Source organism: Colius striatus, chromosome 3 (assembly GCF_028858725.1).
Source record: "Colius striatus isolate bColStr4 chromosome 3, bColStr4.1.hap1, whole genome shotgun sequence".
Lineage (NCBI taxonomy): Eukaryota > Metazoa > Chordata > Aves > Coliiformes > Coliidae > Colius > Colius striatus.
The window spans coordinates 54752217-54765694 of NC_084761.1; the positions used below are offsets into that span (position 1 = coordinate 54752217).

General features: G+C 38.7%; 1 protein-coding gene across 2 annotated transcripts; it reads right to left on the bottom strand.

Moving 5' to 3' along the window:
* Positions 1–262: 262 nt before the first annotated feature.
* On the bottom strand, positions 263–12420 carry GASK1B (golgi associated kinase 1B). Of its 2 annotated transcripts, XM_010210789.2 has the most exons (5): positions 11798–12420; positions 11371–11692; positions 3916–4130; positions 790–1016; positions 263–495 (listed from the first exon to the last, which is right to left on the bottom strand). In XM_010210789.2, exons 1-5 carry the CDS (start codon positions 12329–12331, stop codon positions 288–290), a joined length of 1506 nt encoding a protein of 501 aa, XP_010209091.1. In that variant the 5' UTR covers positions 12332–12420; the 3' UTR covers positions 263–287. The 2 variants fall into 2 exon arrangements, with proteins under 2 accessions (XP_010209091.1, XP_010209090.1); XM_010210788.2 differs by having other exon boundaries at positions 11371–12420.
* Between the last annotated feature and the right edge of the window lie 1058 nt (positions 12421–13478).

The window sequence follows — 13478 nt, forward strand, 5'->3', positions numbered from 1 at the left end:
AGTTTCATAGAAGGAGTGTTAACGGTACCAAGATATTACTGCATTATTTATTGCACCATTTGCTTATTTTTCATTTCATTTCACTGATGACACAGAATAGGCTCCACTGTGTTGATCTGCAGCTGACATTTAAATGCTGCTTTTAAACATGTAAGATTTCTTTTTTAAAAATAAACTTGAAAGTTTGGAAAAAAAATAAATAAGCCTATGAATTAAATCAATTCTACTGTCAGTTTTTTCATACAAATTGTTTAAAAGGCTGTCTCTCAGACAGAAGCAAGAGTGCTTCATTCATTCATAGGCAATACTTTGGCTCCATGTGCATTTATATAAGTAAGAAGAATTTTGGACCGCCTTTCTATTACATCAATAAGCTTTTCAATTCCTTTTCTGCCTCCTTGGCTCTCCCAATATATTTTGTCAAGGAACAAAGACTGAAGCAACTTCTCACGTAAACGCTGGCTCTTCAGCACTGAAACTGCAGATTCAGGGAATCTGGAAAAGCATAAAGAAATTCATGAGCTTTGCCATCACTTTGAATTGCAATATTTATGTTGTGGCTTAGCAATCAATTCTATGAGTATAGACTGCAATTCAGCAAAGGAAGTCCATGCGTGCCTAATCATATGTCTGTTGTTATCTTTTACGGCAGTGAGATTACTCACACATTTTTATACACATCCTATACATGTCTTGGGCCAATGATATCTGTTCCAGTAACTCAGTGTCTCACGTTCAAACAGAGAAGAAATTATCAATCTTTAAAAATATCAATAACTTAAAACTTACTCATTGATCCCTTGTAGTATTTTGAAGTCAAGATTGTCTTCATTTCTGTCAAAGAAACCCTTATTGTCTATAAAGGCCAAGTGCCTTGGGTCATGTCTTCTCTGAACTATGTGTGTCAATTCAACAGCATCCTGGTCAACACATTTCAGCTTCAGTCCTTGTTGCATGCAGGAATCCTCCTTGAGAGGTTTGAATCCACAGCAGTTTCTGTCTAGTCGATTATAGATCTAAAACCAAGTACAGGAGAGTGCCAACTGAAAACAATAGCAAAGTATTTGGGGCAAAGTGTCACTATAAGACATCACTCACTAACACAGCTGACAGGAAAGCAAGTTCAGAACAAGTATAATTAAAGCCAGCAGTGAAATGGTATTGAAGCCTTCGTCCACATACTTCACGTACTGTTGGAACCAACTGCTCTGACAGTATGTTTTATCCATTTTATAGCCATGATTTGTTATGCCAGTAGAAATTCTTTGAAAATAATGGAACAATACCACTGTGTAACTGGAACAACAAGATGGTGAATATAACTCTATTTTTTTCAGAGGGACATAGTTTTTTTTACATTTTCTCTGCTGGAGAACAATAGAAGTAGCACAGTTTGACACATTCTTAGGATCTCCATTTTGTAGGACATTTCAGATTAGTAATATGCATAACAGTTGAAAAAAATAGTAAGCAAACCATCAGAAGCTACAAAATGCATTTATAATCACAGAGCAGCCTTCCTGAGCTACATTGTGTATACTTTCATGACACAATGGCGTAGGTTATTTTTTCCCATGCGAACCCTCGCTTAGTCATTGCACAGCACTTAGCTGGAAGGAATCTGGTCTAACTTGAGCGATGCAAATGCTAAACATCTCTTTCTGACTTTAGTCATTTATGTTGCCTTTCATAAACAATGACAAGAACAAGGCACTCCCAGAGCAAAGGATGCCATTTTAGGATAACCATCTATTACAAGAAAAAGAAATCACTCCTTGAAAGTGCCTCTACCTCTCTTGACTAGATGAGAGTAAATATACAACACTGTCAGAGCCCTGACTGCTCCACGAGGCATTAATTGCCCTAAACAGGCTCACCTGGGACCTCCACACACACATGCCTTCTGCCTGCAGGCCCAGGAGCCCATTGAAGCTCAAGGCTGGCACCTCATCTGTTCTCTGGGCCCTTTTGGGAGGGGAGGTGGGTGGTGTATGTGCTCCTTGTCCTGATACCTGATGCTCCTGGATTGCTGCATGGGGTTCCTGCTTGTTGGCCTTGGAGCTGGCTTGCTGCCTTGTCTGTGCCTGATGTTCACTGGGCTATCAATGGGCCCTGTGGCTTTCACTATGTTTCCTGCTGTCCTGCGTCTCCTGCTGCTGCTGGTCCTGCCTGCACAGTCTGCTGTGGGGCTGCCCTGGCTTCCAGCTCATCTCCCCAGGGAGCAACTTTGCTTCTGCTTACAGAGTGGAAATCTGGTCTGCTATGGCTTAAAGAGTAGCTTATCAAAAGGAAATAATTTTCTCTGCCCTCATTTATTGTATACTGCTAACTCTTCAAACTGCTTTAAACATAAAAATATTTAAGTTCACATAAGCTTTCTAAAACTGCAACTTTAGTTTTGTGACACTCCATTGAAAGGAACTGTTTAGACTCTTCTAATATAGAGCTATGTTGCATGTTGAAAAGTCTCTCAATTTTGTCCGTCAAATGACAGTCTGCTATTTTGCTTTTTCTTAGGCATGTACTACTAGTCTTGGAGATAGTGTTTGTTTTTGCCTTCAGCTTCTGCACTAGATGCACCTCTTGCTTGCAGTGTTCTAGCTCGTGGGATGTCCTATACAGCCCATTCAAAGGCTTTGTCAGAAAGTGAAGCAGGGTCCTTCTGACAGTCTCCAATGTCTAGCCCTAATTAACTTTTAACCTGTTTGACAAGATAATGGCATGAAAACATTAACCCGGATAAAATCCACACTACTCCAATAGGGGCCTGTGTTTAGCATCAGAATAATACACAGATTACTTTACCCCAGTTTCTCAGAATTACTTTATCTCAATGGAACTAAAGATTGAGTCATTAGACAGGTAAGAATCAGAACTGAGTTCCTGTGTGACCTACTCCAGGTGGTCCTGCTCTGGCGGGGGGGGGGGTTGAACTACATGATTTTGTGAGGTCCCTTCCAACCCTTGTGATTCTGTGTAATGTATTGTTTAATACCGCAAAAATGTAACTCAAAAAAAATGGAAACATCCATTCATCCTAGAACAGGACTGAGAAGGACACTGGTAGGCGACACATGAGCCAAGTCATTATTTTTATATTTTAAGAAATGTAACTCTATAAAAAGCTGAATTATATGAACAACCAAACAGTATATAAAACTAGCATTTGCTACCATTTTAAGCAAACTGGTAAGTGCTACAGGAGGCTCAGTCACACAAACCTGTCTGGCAGGCAAGGACATTGGAAGGAGTGCCATATCTCAGGAAGTCACAGACATAGCTTCCAGCCAGGTGGTTCAGTTCAGGCCCTATTAATATTCTACTACATGATCACTCTAACTAGCCACACATTTTGATAGCACTGGGCAGAGCCCTACTTTGGTGTTATTTGCAGAGCTAATGATTATGTGCAATGTCTAATTGAGGAATAGCAACCATATCATTCATCAGTTGCTGCTCTACTTTTCCTTAAAATGTCACTATTAGCCACTACAACTGTTATCTTCATCCAGATTTCAGTCAAGTAAAACCACTTAAATCAACCCTGGGGGTTGAGGAGGTGCTGGAAGGTCCACACAGTAAAGAACAATGTTTTACATTTGTGAACATAGTCAAGAACTAAGCTTGATGAAATGAGCAGTTAAGGAGAAACGCTTTCTGTCTCAAGGTGAGATAAAATGCCTCAAGACAAAAGCCTTAGCTTTCTCTTTTAGAAAATAAGTCAGTTAAGATCCTGATCTCCTTCCATTATTATAAGTTGCATTTCAGATACCTTACTCATAAGAAACAACGAGAAACAAGTTCAAATGGTGCAAACACATGTCTTCATTAAAAAAAAAAAACAACAAAAAAACAAACCAAAAAAACCCTACAATGACTTTTGAGGCAGATAGTTGCATTCAGTAAATGTTTTACCTGCAGTAGAAAATCAAAGAGCGCCATCTTGGACCACTCATGATGATGGATTTCAGTACAGCCCCATTCAGCTTTGGGAACTTTACCATTCTGCCAGCATTTCTGCTTCAATAGCTGCTGATATCTCCCCCAGGTTAATCTCACTGAAGAATGGGTATTATTATCTGTTGGACTCAGTGAGGAATCCCAGAGAATAACAGGGCAGGCTTGACCATCTGAAAAACGAAAACCAGATCATCAGTACAGTTCAATATCATCTGACTTGATCATTCTTTAGACATTGCCTAAGCATCAATAGTTGTACCATTTTAGAGACGTTGCAGGAAAAAATGGCTAGGAACTAATAACTTGGCATCCTTTGGTTAATGTAGCCTTATTCCACATATAATTCCTTCCCAATGCAGGAATTGAAGAAGCACAGACATTATAAACGACTTGAGGGTACAGAAGGCTCTCACTGTTTGAAGCAAGAGATTAATGTACAAAACCATATAGTAAAACAGACCATTAAAAGGTTTATAGGTAAATTAAGAGCCTACAATGCCACTGTGAATCAATGCTGTAATTTCCCTTTGATTCCAATGAACTGATGATAATTTTAAACTACTGAAAACTTATGTCAGAGTCTTTCTGCATAATGGGCATGGAAACACTACAAATCCTGTATTCAAACTGGATTTATTTAGTTGTCTTTAGTATTTTAGGCCTATAGGGTATGATTTCACAGCTCTGAAGTGACACAGGAGAATACTGGAGCATGTTAGCTTAGCATGAATAAACACCTTGACAAATATTAATTTTTTACCCAGGTATAACATGAGATCAGCTTTGTATAGCAGCTACTTTGCCCATGTTCTTTAACTCTTCTGTGTAAAGAATATTCTGCTCTTCACTGGAACTAAGTCAGCAACTTCAGCTTTGGTGAATTCAAGTATTCAGAGTTCTTAGCAGAAAGAAATTTTAGCAAGTAATTAAAAATAAGTTTCACCAGTGTAAGAATTGTTGAATATATTTAACCCAATATCAAATAACAGGCATATCTATCTTAAGAAAGTGGGATTCTCCTTTTTATTGCTGATGAAATGCTGCTGCCCTAAACTGTTGTGGACCTGGGACTCACTGAGGTTTGTACATATATTAGAACAAAGAAAACCTTTGTATTTTTGGCTGTAGACAGATCAAAACATGATGTCTTAGTACAAAGAGGAGGAACCACTTGACTGAAAAGCTGCTATTTACTAAATATCAAGTGATGGAACATGCATAAAGCTTTATTTCTATTCATTTTGAAAGCGAATGAACCTAAAGTCCACACTATTGCACAATTTATCACATACTTAAATGCATCCTAAACTCACTCTGTCTTTCTACATGCCCGTGGAGCCAGCATCTGAAAAGCAGCTTTCAGAAACTTGCAGGAAGGCAATGAGATCCATGGCACTTTCTTCTTCAGAGGCAAACCAGACAGAAAATAGCACATCAAAAAACAGGTATCAGTGCCAATGCTAAGGGAAAAGCTGCTAACCCGAATGCTACATCTGTAAGCAGCAACAACTGAGTTACTACGGAGTTACGATTCCTGGAGATATTTAAAAGCCATGTAGATGAGTTGCTGGGGAACATGGTTTAGTGGTGAGCTTGGCAGTACCAGGTTAGTGGTTGGACTCAATGATCATAAAGGTCTTTTCCAACCACAATGATTCTATGATTCTAACTGTTAGAAAAGGATCTCTATACAGTTGAATTTGTAAGCAACTTGTTCAAAGGATGCCAACTGATCTAAAATGGTAGGTAAGAAATTATCTTTGCCTGTACTTAGCAGTGAATCATCTCATATTTGCCAGCAGAGCATGATAGGCCCCACACCATCAAATCCAAGAGAAAACCAACTCATCTCCAAAACCAGAATGTACTTGATCTACTCTCTACCACAGCTTGCACATAAAACGTAGTCCTTCTCAAGACAACCCAATATGCAGCTCCACCACCTCTTTAACTTCCCTACCAGTTGCCCAATGTTTCCTTAGGAACTGAAAAAGTATCCTTCCATTAGCAATATCAATATTTCCCTTTCATTAGGATCAGTACTACCTTTATCAATATCATGCTCCACACTCCTTCCTCTGATGAAAAAAAAGAAATGCTGAGTGCTCCTGAAAATCAAAGTTTCTCTTACTGAGGTGCCTGAATGAATATTTAGGAAATTGACATGGCAAATCCTTGCCACTTCCCCATCTCTTGCTCTTGCTCTGGCTCTATCTCCTCCATTGTAGATGACTTTAGTCAAGTCAGGTCAACTATTGGCAAAGCCTCTTTTCCAAGTCAGTTGGAGAAATTCTATATAAGCATTGTCACAGAAAAAGGACAGCCTTCTTCAGGCGCAAGTCTGATTTATTATTCTTATATCTCCAATAACAGCTTATGTAACCATGAATTCTTCCACAAACCAAATACAAAAACAGTCTTCTAAAAAAACAAACATCTCTCATTTACCCAAAAGGGACATGATAAACAATAGTAATATAAATACATGAAAAAAAGAAACATCTTGCCAGTTTCCATTAAGATACAAAAACATTTTTAAAAGACCAAGGCTACATACGGGAAATGTTTGCATTTCAGAGGAAATGGGAGCAGAAAAGATGAGACAAAATAAAATCTTTCAACTCTAACATAAATTGAATTACAGGAATATAAAACAGCAACTTCAGTAAAGCGCAGTGACTCAAGTTTTTGATAGTTGCAGGAAAAGCATGAGGATAATGACTTAAAGCAGATAAGGGGTCTGATTCATAGCTGCATGGATTGGCATGACTCCACTCAAATCGGTGAAGCTCTTCTGATTCAAACCTCATGAGGATGGTGCTGAAGCTAACAGAGAAAAGTAAGGCCTGGCTAAGAATCAGAGTTTCCAGTTTGATACAGACAAAACTGTGGAGGTCAAGCAGGCTTCATAATTAGCCCAGTGTGTTCTGCATGCACTTCTTTCCTAATCAGGTTTAGATATGAACACAAAGAGCTACTGCTTTTCTGTTGCTGCAGCTGCATTGCACTCAATCTTGTCCAAAGCTGATCGACTTAAATTGCTATTCATCTGCCATTTTAGGTTGATGTTTACCTGACTATTCAAAGTTGATCTGGAAAATTGTATTTTTTCAAGACTTGTGTTGGAACCATTTTCCTAGTAATCCATATAGATTTTTAAACATCAAAATATTTCTAAAAATTTCTTGGGCCCTTAGGAGCTACTGTCTCAGGATATACTAAGTTGAATAAGCTAACATAGGTGAAACCTGCTGAGACTAGACTACCTCAAGGTACTCAAACTGCTTCATGTGCAGTTAAGTAATGTATCACTGCATGGCTTATTCAACACAAACAGCATCTTAGATATCCAGACCCCATATCACTTTGAAAACAGTCTGTATGCTTTTTAATCAAAGATGCTCTTGCAAAGCCTACTCTTCCATCTTGTGCTAACTTGTATGCACAACATTTTTTCTAACTTCCTCAAAAAAAAAATTTCCAAACATGCCAAGGAGAACATCATAACGAGCAAATCTGTCATGAGGTACTTTAGGCCCTTTCTCAAACATCTCATTGTTCACTGTAAAGCAGTACAGCTCACCACTGCCACACTTGAAACAGTTGGCCATGTATTAGCAGAAGAAAGTAATTTAGTGTGGAAAGATGAGAAACTGATATACAGAGGATTATTTGAATTTTAGACCTTAAGTTCTGAGAAGAAATAAAAGGTATAGAAGCAGAAAGCAAAGATAAGTTAGGCCATTTATATTTCTTATATTATATTTCCCTCTGCACCTTATTTGCAATGTTTCTGCCCTGTACTCATACGGATGTCAGAATTAAAGAATGCATGAAATGTGCATCAGTTGCTCTCTAGACTGTGGACTGCATTATTTCTTATACATGAACTTCTCTACCCAACAAAATATTGGAAATATGCCCTCTGGTAACCTTCTGAGAGGTACAACACTATGGTGTAAGTTGTTTGCATTGATAAAAACAGGAGTGAGAAACTGAAGCATTTTAGAGCACTCTGAATGTATAAGGCAGCTTTAGGTTTTTCCTATTCTTTGCCCTGACATAAGTGATTGATCATATCTTTCTTTACTTTTGCGTAACTTTTGGTGAGATGGTAAGGGCAGGTTGAGAGTACAGGATATAACATGGAGAAACCTAAACATTTGTCATCATGTAGAGGCTGGCAAAGAAAAGTGAGACATACAACCCGTGCAGCTATCTATCACGTCATTCATTCGTTTGCATTAAACCAACCATAAAAAGTGTTACTCAAATGAGTTACTTAAATAAGTTACTCAGATGAGTAACACTTTTCTTGTATGCTTTAAGAAAAAAAAATAAAGTGGTTCTGGCAAATAATGGGTTCAATCTTTAGCTAGAATTAAATATATCTGTGCTTATTCTCAGTACAGGATAAAACATATGTAGTCAAGCCTGATTTCAGAAAGCCAGGGGAGGAAGAGGTGTAGTTGTCAGCAAGCAGTAGTTCAGGCTCTTGGCTAGTGACGTAACAAAACTGCATAGCAATTGCTGCATATTTTGTACCAAAGGCTGAGAGCTGAGTAAAGAGCTCGACCTTGTTATGACGATCCAAGGAGCCAGAATCCTATCGCTACAGCTGTCAGCTGCAACACTGGAGCAAGCCAGCTCCAGCCCATGTTATTCCAGTGCTAGCTCAAACCTTAGCAAACACTGGCATCATCCTACCCTGGAAATGCTGTTGCTGACCCAGAGGCCACATGTGCAGGCATTTCCCTTAGCTTCTGTGCAAATTAACTGAAGTAGGGCTGTGACACCAAGCAAGACACTTAGGTCTCTTCTATCCCTCAGGGTGATCAAATAATGAAGATTCTCAGTCCTGTGGCATTAATGTGACCATCTCAAAACTCAGATGTACAAGGATCAGCCTCTATTTTGTCAACAGACACAATTTTATTACAAATTCTTGATGTTTTACAGGCTTATCCTTCTTTGTAGGTGTTCTGGAGTTTTTGACACTTTTCACCTCTTGTAAGTAGCAATGGGAATAACGAATGACTGCTTCTGTGTGCCTAGAGTCATGCTTTCTTTTACTGTAATAATGAACTCAATAGGGGTTTGCCCACTTGTGCTCCATGGGCTTTTTACATTTGGCATATTCATTGCAAGAAATATGAAATAAAGTGTTAGCATACTTGGTTTTTCCATCCATGACAGAAAAATAAGATAAACCATTAAAAAAAATGCAGTTAACACTTAAAAGGGTTTACAACTAGATATGGGAGGCAAGGGCAGAAAACAGAGGACTTGCACACAGTGTTTTGCTAGACTTTTAAAAAAAAGAATCAATGAGGGATTTGTGGGAACAGGGGAGACAAAACCTGTACAGGGATTTAGTAGGTGGTTCTTTGAAACTGCTTTTGACTAAGTGAATGACAGTTTTGAAAAGCCCACTTTTTAAGATTTTAATGCTACATCAAACATGTCTTGTTTGATCACATCACAACTGAGGCAAGCTAAAGGGATGTGTGGTGGAGAGAGATATGTCAACCCAGAAACTGTGTACACTCATACAGGCATACAGAGTCTGTAATCCTGCATTGCTTGCTTTTCCATATGAATAACCATGATTCACATAAGCCACTCTGAAAAAACTTTGCAGTGCCCACCTAATATTAACTTAAATACATATTGGTTTTAGAAACAGGCTAACTAATTTTTAATATTATTTTTAAGGATATGATTTTGCTCATTTTCTCAACACAGATTATGCCAAACACAAGCATGTAAATAGTAATGAGCTGAAGTAAATATTGGGCATCTGAGCTCCAGCGTATTTCCAGACTGAAGAAATGGACAAAGTATAGCCATTGTTCCAAATGCTCTGTTCATCCTTTAGCTGGAAAAAATGAAGTGAGACCAAAACGATATTTCTCTTCTCATCACCTAGCAACCCTCTTCCTGCTTTAGGAACAAATCCAGTTACGATGAAAAGAAAATTAGAGGGCAGAATGACACTCTCTGTCCCAGATCATCCAAAACATGCTGTAAGCTGACAGGCACTGGGCAACACAATGCACAATTAGCCTAATAGCAGTTTTCAGAGGCTTTCAGCCCATCATCTCCACAGCCACACTGTGCAGGGCTCCTCTAACTGAACTACCTTAATGCCTTATGACAGCTCTATAGAAATAAATCTTGTTCCTAAAAATAAACTAGGCAAAATGTATCTTCCATGCTCTGTAAGTATGAATAATATTCAGAAGCCTCCAAAATGTTGTTCCTAGAGATTCATTCACATTGTTGTACAGGCTGCCAAAGCAAGGGAAGCAGGAAGAAATTGGAGATCACTGGGTCATTCTCCTGCTGTCAAACTTCAGAAAATACATTCCTGCATTTCTTTATTTTTAAGAAATGCAGTGATATAAAAAGTATTTGCATATTTCAACAGCAAAAAATGAATAGCAAAAATATAGGTAATCACTTTAGCAATGATTCATTAAAATGCAATGTAGTCCTTTTGGATTGTGATTTGTGTCTGTGCAAAAATAGCAGTTAGGCTGAAGACATATTTAACAAGATAGCAATGTTAGAAGTAGACTTCTAACTCACATCTGAAATCTACCTTTAATTTCACTACAGATAAGAAAAGTTTAAAATAAATTTTGTAACTGAATTGTAATTGAAAACTTTATATCAATGATGCAACAGGCTTATTAAGATATTTACTGAATATATTTATCTGCATAATATGTGCACGTGTGTAGTGAATCTCAAAATGTACATCTTGGTTTACTAAAGTGTAGTGCTTGAAGTTTTCTTCTTTTACTAGGTGACAGGGAAGCGCTTTTTTTTTTTTCCCAGTTCCCAGAGATATTAGCAACACAAAAACAGCATCAAGCTTCTGCAGAAAGGTCTCTTGCCTATCTGAGTAGGTTTTCTAACTAAATACAAAACTCTTTCCCTGCCACTTGTTTGAGAGATGAGTTCCTGAATTCACTTTCAATAATGTGTTCTAAAGTAAGTTCTAAAAGATGAGAAAAGATTTTAAAAAAATCTGAAATACCCATTGAATCACTGAGTGTTCTGGAATCTCTTTCACCAGTTTCAAGTAGTCTATTCAACGTCACATAACCTATGGTTGACTCCCTCTTTTCTCATTCCAGACTCTTGTGGAAGGGACACTGATACTCTCTTCAGCAGCTCAATAGTATTTGATCTAAACTTTGGGATACTGCATCCTTTGGATGGGATAATTGCATTGCAGAAGTTACACATAGATACCAGCTTTATTTCCCTGGGGTAATAATGGGGTTAGTATTCAAGCTTGCAAGAGTTAAATGTGGCGACTGCTGCCCTGTGGTTAATGCAGGAGGGGGTAGGAAACCTCAGCACGCTACCTGCAAGTTGAAAACCACAGGAACGTGTTACCTTGGAAGAACTCCGATCTCCTGCTTACAGAAGGTAAGGTCCTGTTTAGCCCCAAGATCCTATCCAAATGAAAAGCAAACACCTCGCTCATGTCGAGGGGTCTTCTGACGATGCCACAGTGTCCTTGATTACATGCAGCTCCAGAGGTGCTGGGACGTCTCGCAAATACTAGTAGGACTGCTTTGTGAGAAGGTACTTCTTGGATGCTCTCTATCTGAGAATCTGCCAGCATGCGCATGTTTAGGATGTCATCTTTGCTCAGCCAGGAGGGAGAGCTTTCACTGTAAATCCTGATATTGCTTTCCGCAGGCTGAGGCTGTGCCTTCACAGCTCCAGAAATTCCCCCAGGTCTCAGGTGACTTATTTCCCTGATTGCCATTTCTTTATGCCTATGTTCATCCAACTGGTGTTTTCTTGCCCCCAGAGCTATTGCTGGTCCCGTTGTACCTGCAATGTGCATGGTCCTCCATGGGTGTTGGGCAAAGGCCTCTCCCCAGCCCATAAAAGCAGCTTTTGGAAAGTGCTGTCCATAGGACAAAGGGATTGCATGTTTCTTCCTGCGCTTTGGTTTCACTGTGCCTCTGATGTTGGCAGGCTTGCTGCGCTTGGACCGCAGAGTGATATAAACTACATTGGGTGGCAGCAAGGTCCCATTGCTACCAAGCTGGGGTTCCTTGAAATTGGGTGGTGACAGGGTGCCATCCAGTGGGATGCCCAGAAAAGGAGTTTGGGCTGCATCTTGGAGACTTCTGGAACTGATCTTTTGGTGTCCTCCTTTGTGCTGTGGTAAAACATGACCCACTTGACTGATGAGGAATCCCAGGTAAATCACACAGGCAGTACCTGCTAGAAGATTCCTCCTTGTCCTTGGGCGCCTGCAAGTCCAGAGTCTCAGCACCCTTGGAGGACATAGGCAGCAAATAAACAAGTTTATTTTATTTGGCTGATCAAAGGTGGTCATTTCTCTAGTGAATTCACATGATGAAAACAGCAAAAAGTCTTCTGTACATTCCAGCCAGGATGATGATGAGGCATTATTTGCCCTCTCTGACTTCTATTTCTCCTTTTCCAAGTAGCTTCCAGCATGGGTGATGGACAGAGGCTACTGATATGCCTGAGAACGTATTTAGCACTAAGGATGCTGATGCTCCACCTTCTCAAGCTGTTAAATTCTTATCAGCCACCACTGGAGAAGTGACTGGCTCTGGAAAATGAATGGAGCCAGCTGTGTAAGCAAAGTTTACTGACTTGCAAATTAAAAGATCTGAAGTATGTCCTTTGCAAACTGCAAAAAGAAAATAGTAATATTTCACTTCATTAGTCACATATGGCATCTGTGGTCCTATATTCTAAAGAGAAAGAAGTTCTAGATGAAACAGTATGCATCTAGAAATTTGTCAGGATACATCTTTCACTCTCTTATTACACTATAAATTAAATACCAAAATCGTGAAATATAGGCTCAATTTGCAATCTCAGCTAGCTCTATTCCAGCATTAGAAGAAAAACTTATCAAACACATATCATTATCATTTTATTGTGAGACTAAGTCTTCACTAAACCTTATGTTATGGAAATGCTGTAAATTATACAATATTAACCACCAGTAACTGTAGTAGTTAAATATGCACATATTCACCAACATAAAAATCTATTAACAATGCCAATTTTTCCTAACTACATGTGAATACAGTTCAAATCATTCATAAACACACATTAACAATGAAAGACAGTTAATTCTCTCCACTCTTGTGAAGCCATATATAGAATCTAAATACACTTTTTCAAATAAAATGACAGTGGCTTATATATCCTTTCAAAGAAACAAATATGAATTCACATTCATTGCATATATATTGCTGTATAAATATAAAATCTCTTACCTAGTTTGCTTGCTGTACCCTTCAATCTGGTGAACTCCTTAGGTTAATAAGAGTAACTTAGTAAAAGCTGACATTCTCGAAGCATTCTAGCACATATTTCACTTTTAAGCATAGCTCATATTTAGGTATTTCATTGCAAGCTAAATACAGTTTGGAAGCTAGCGGTACTGAGAGATGGTCTGCACATGAACTGCTATAAACTCACATGAACCTCACATTATTGAA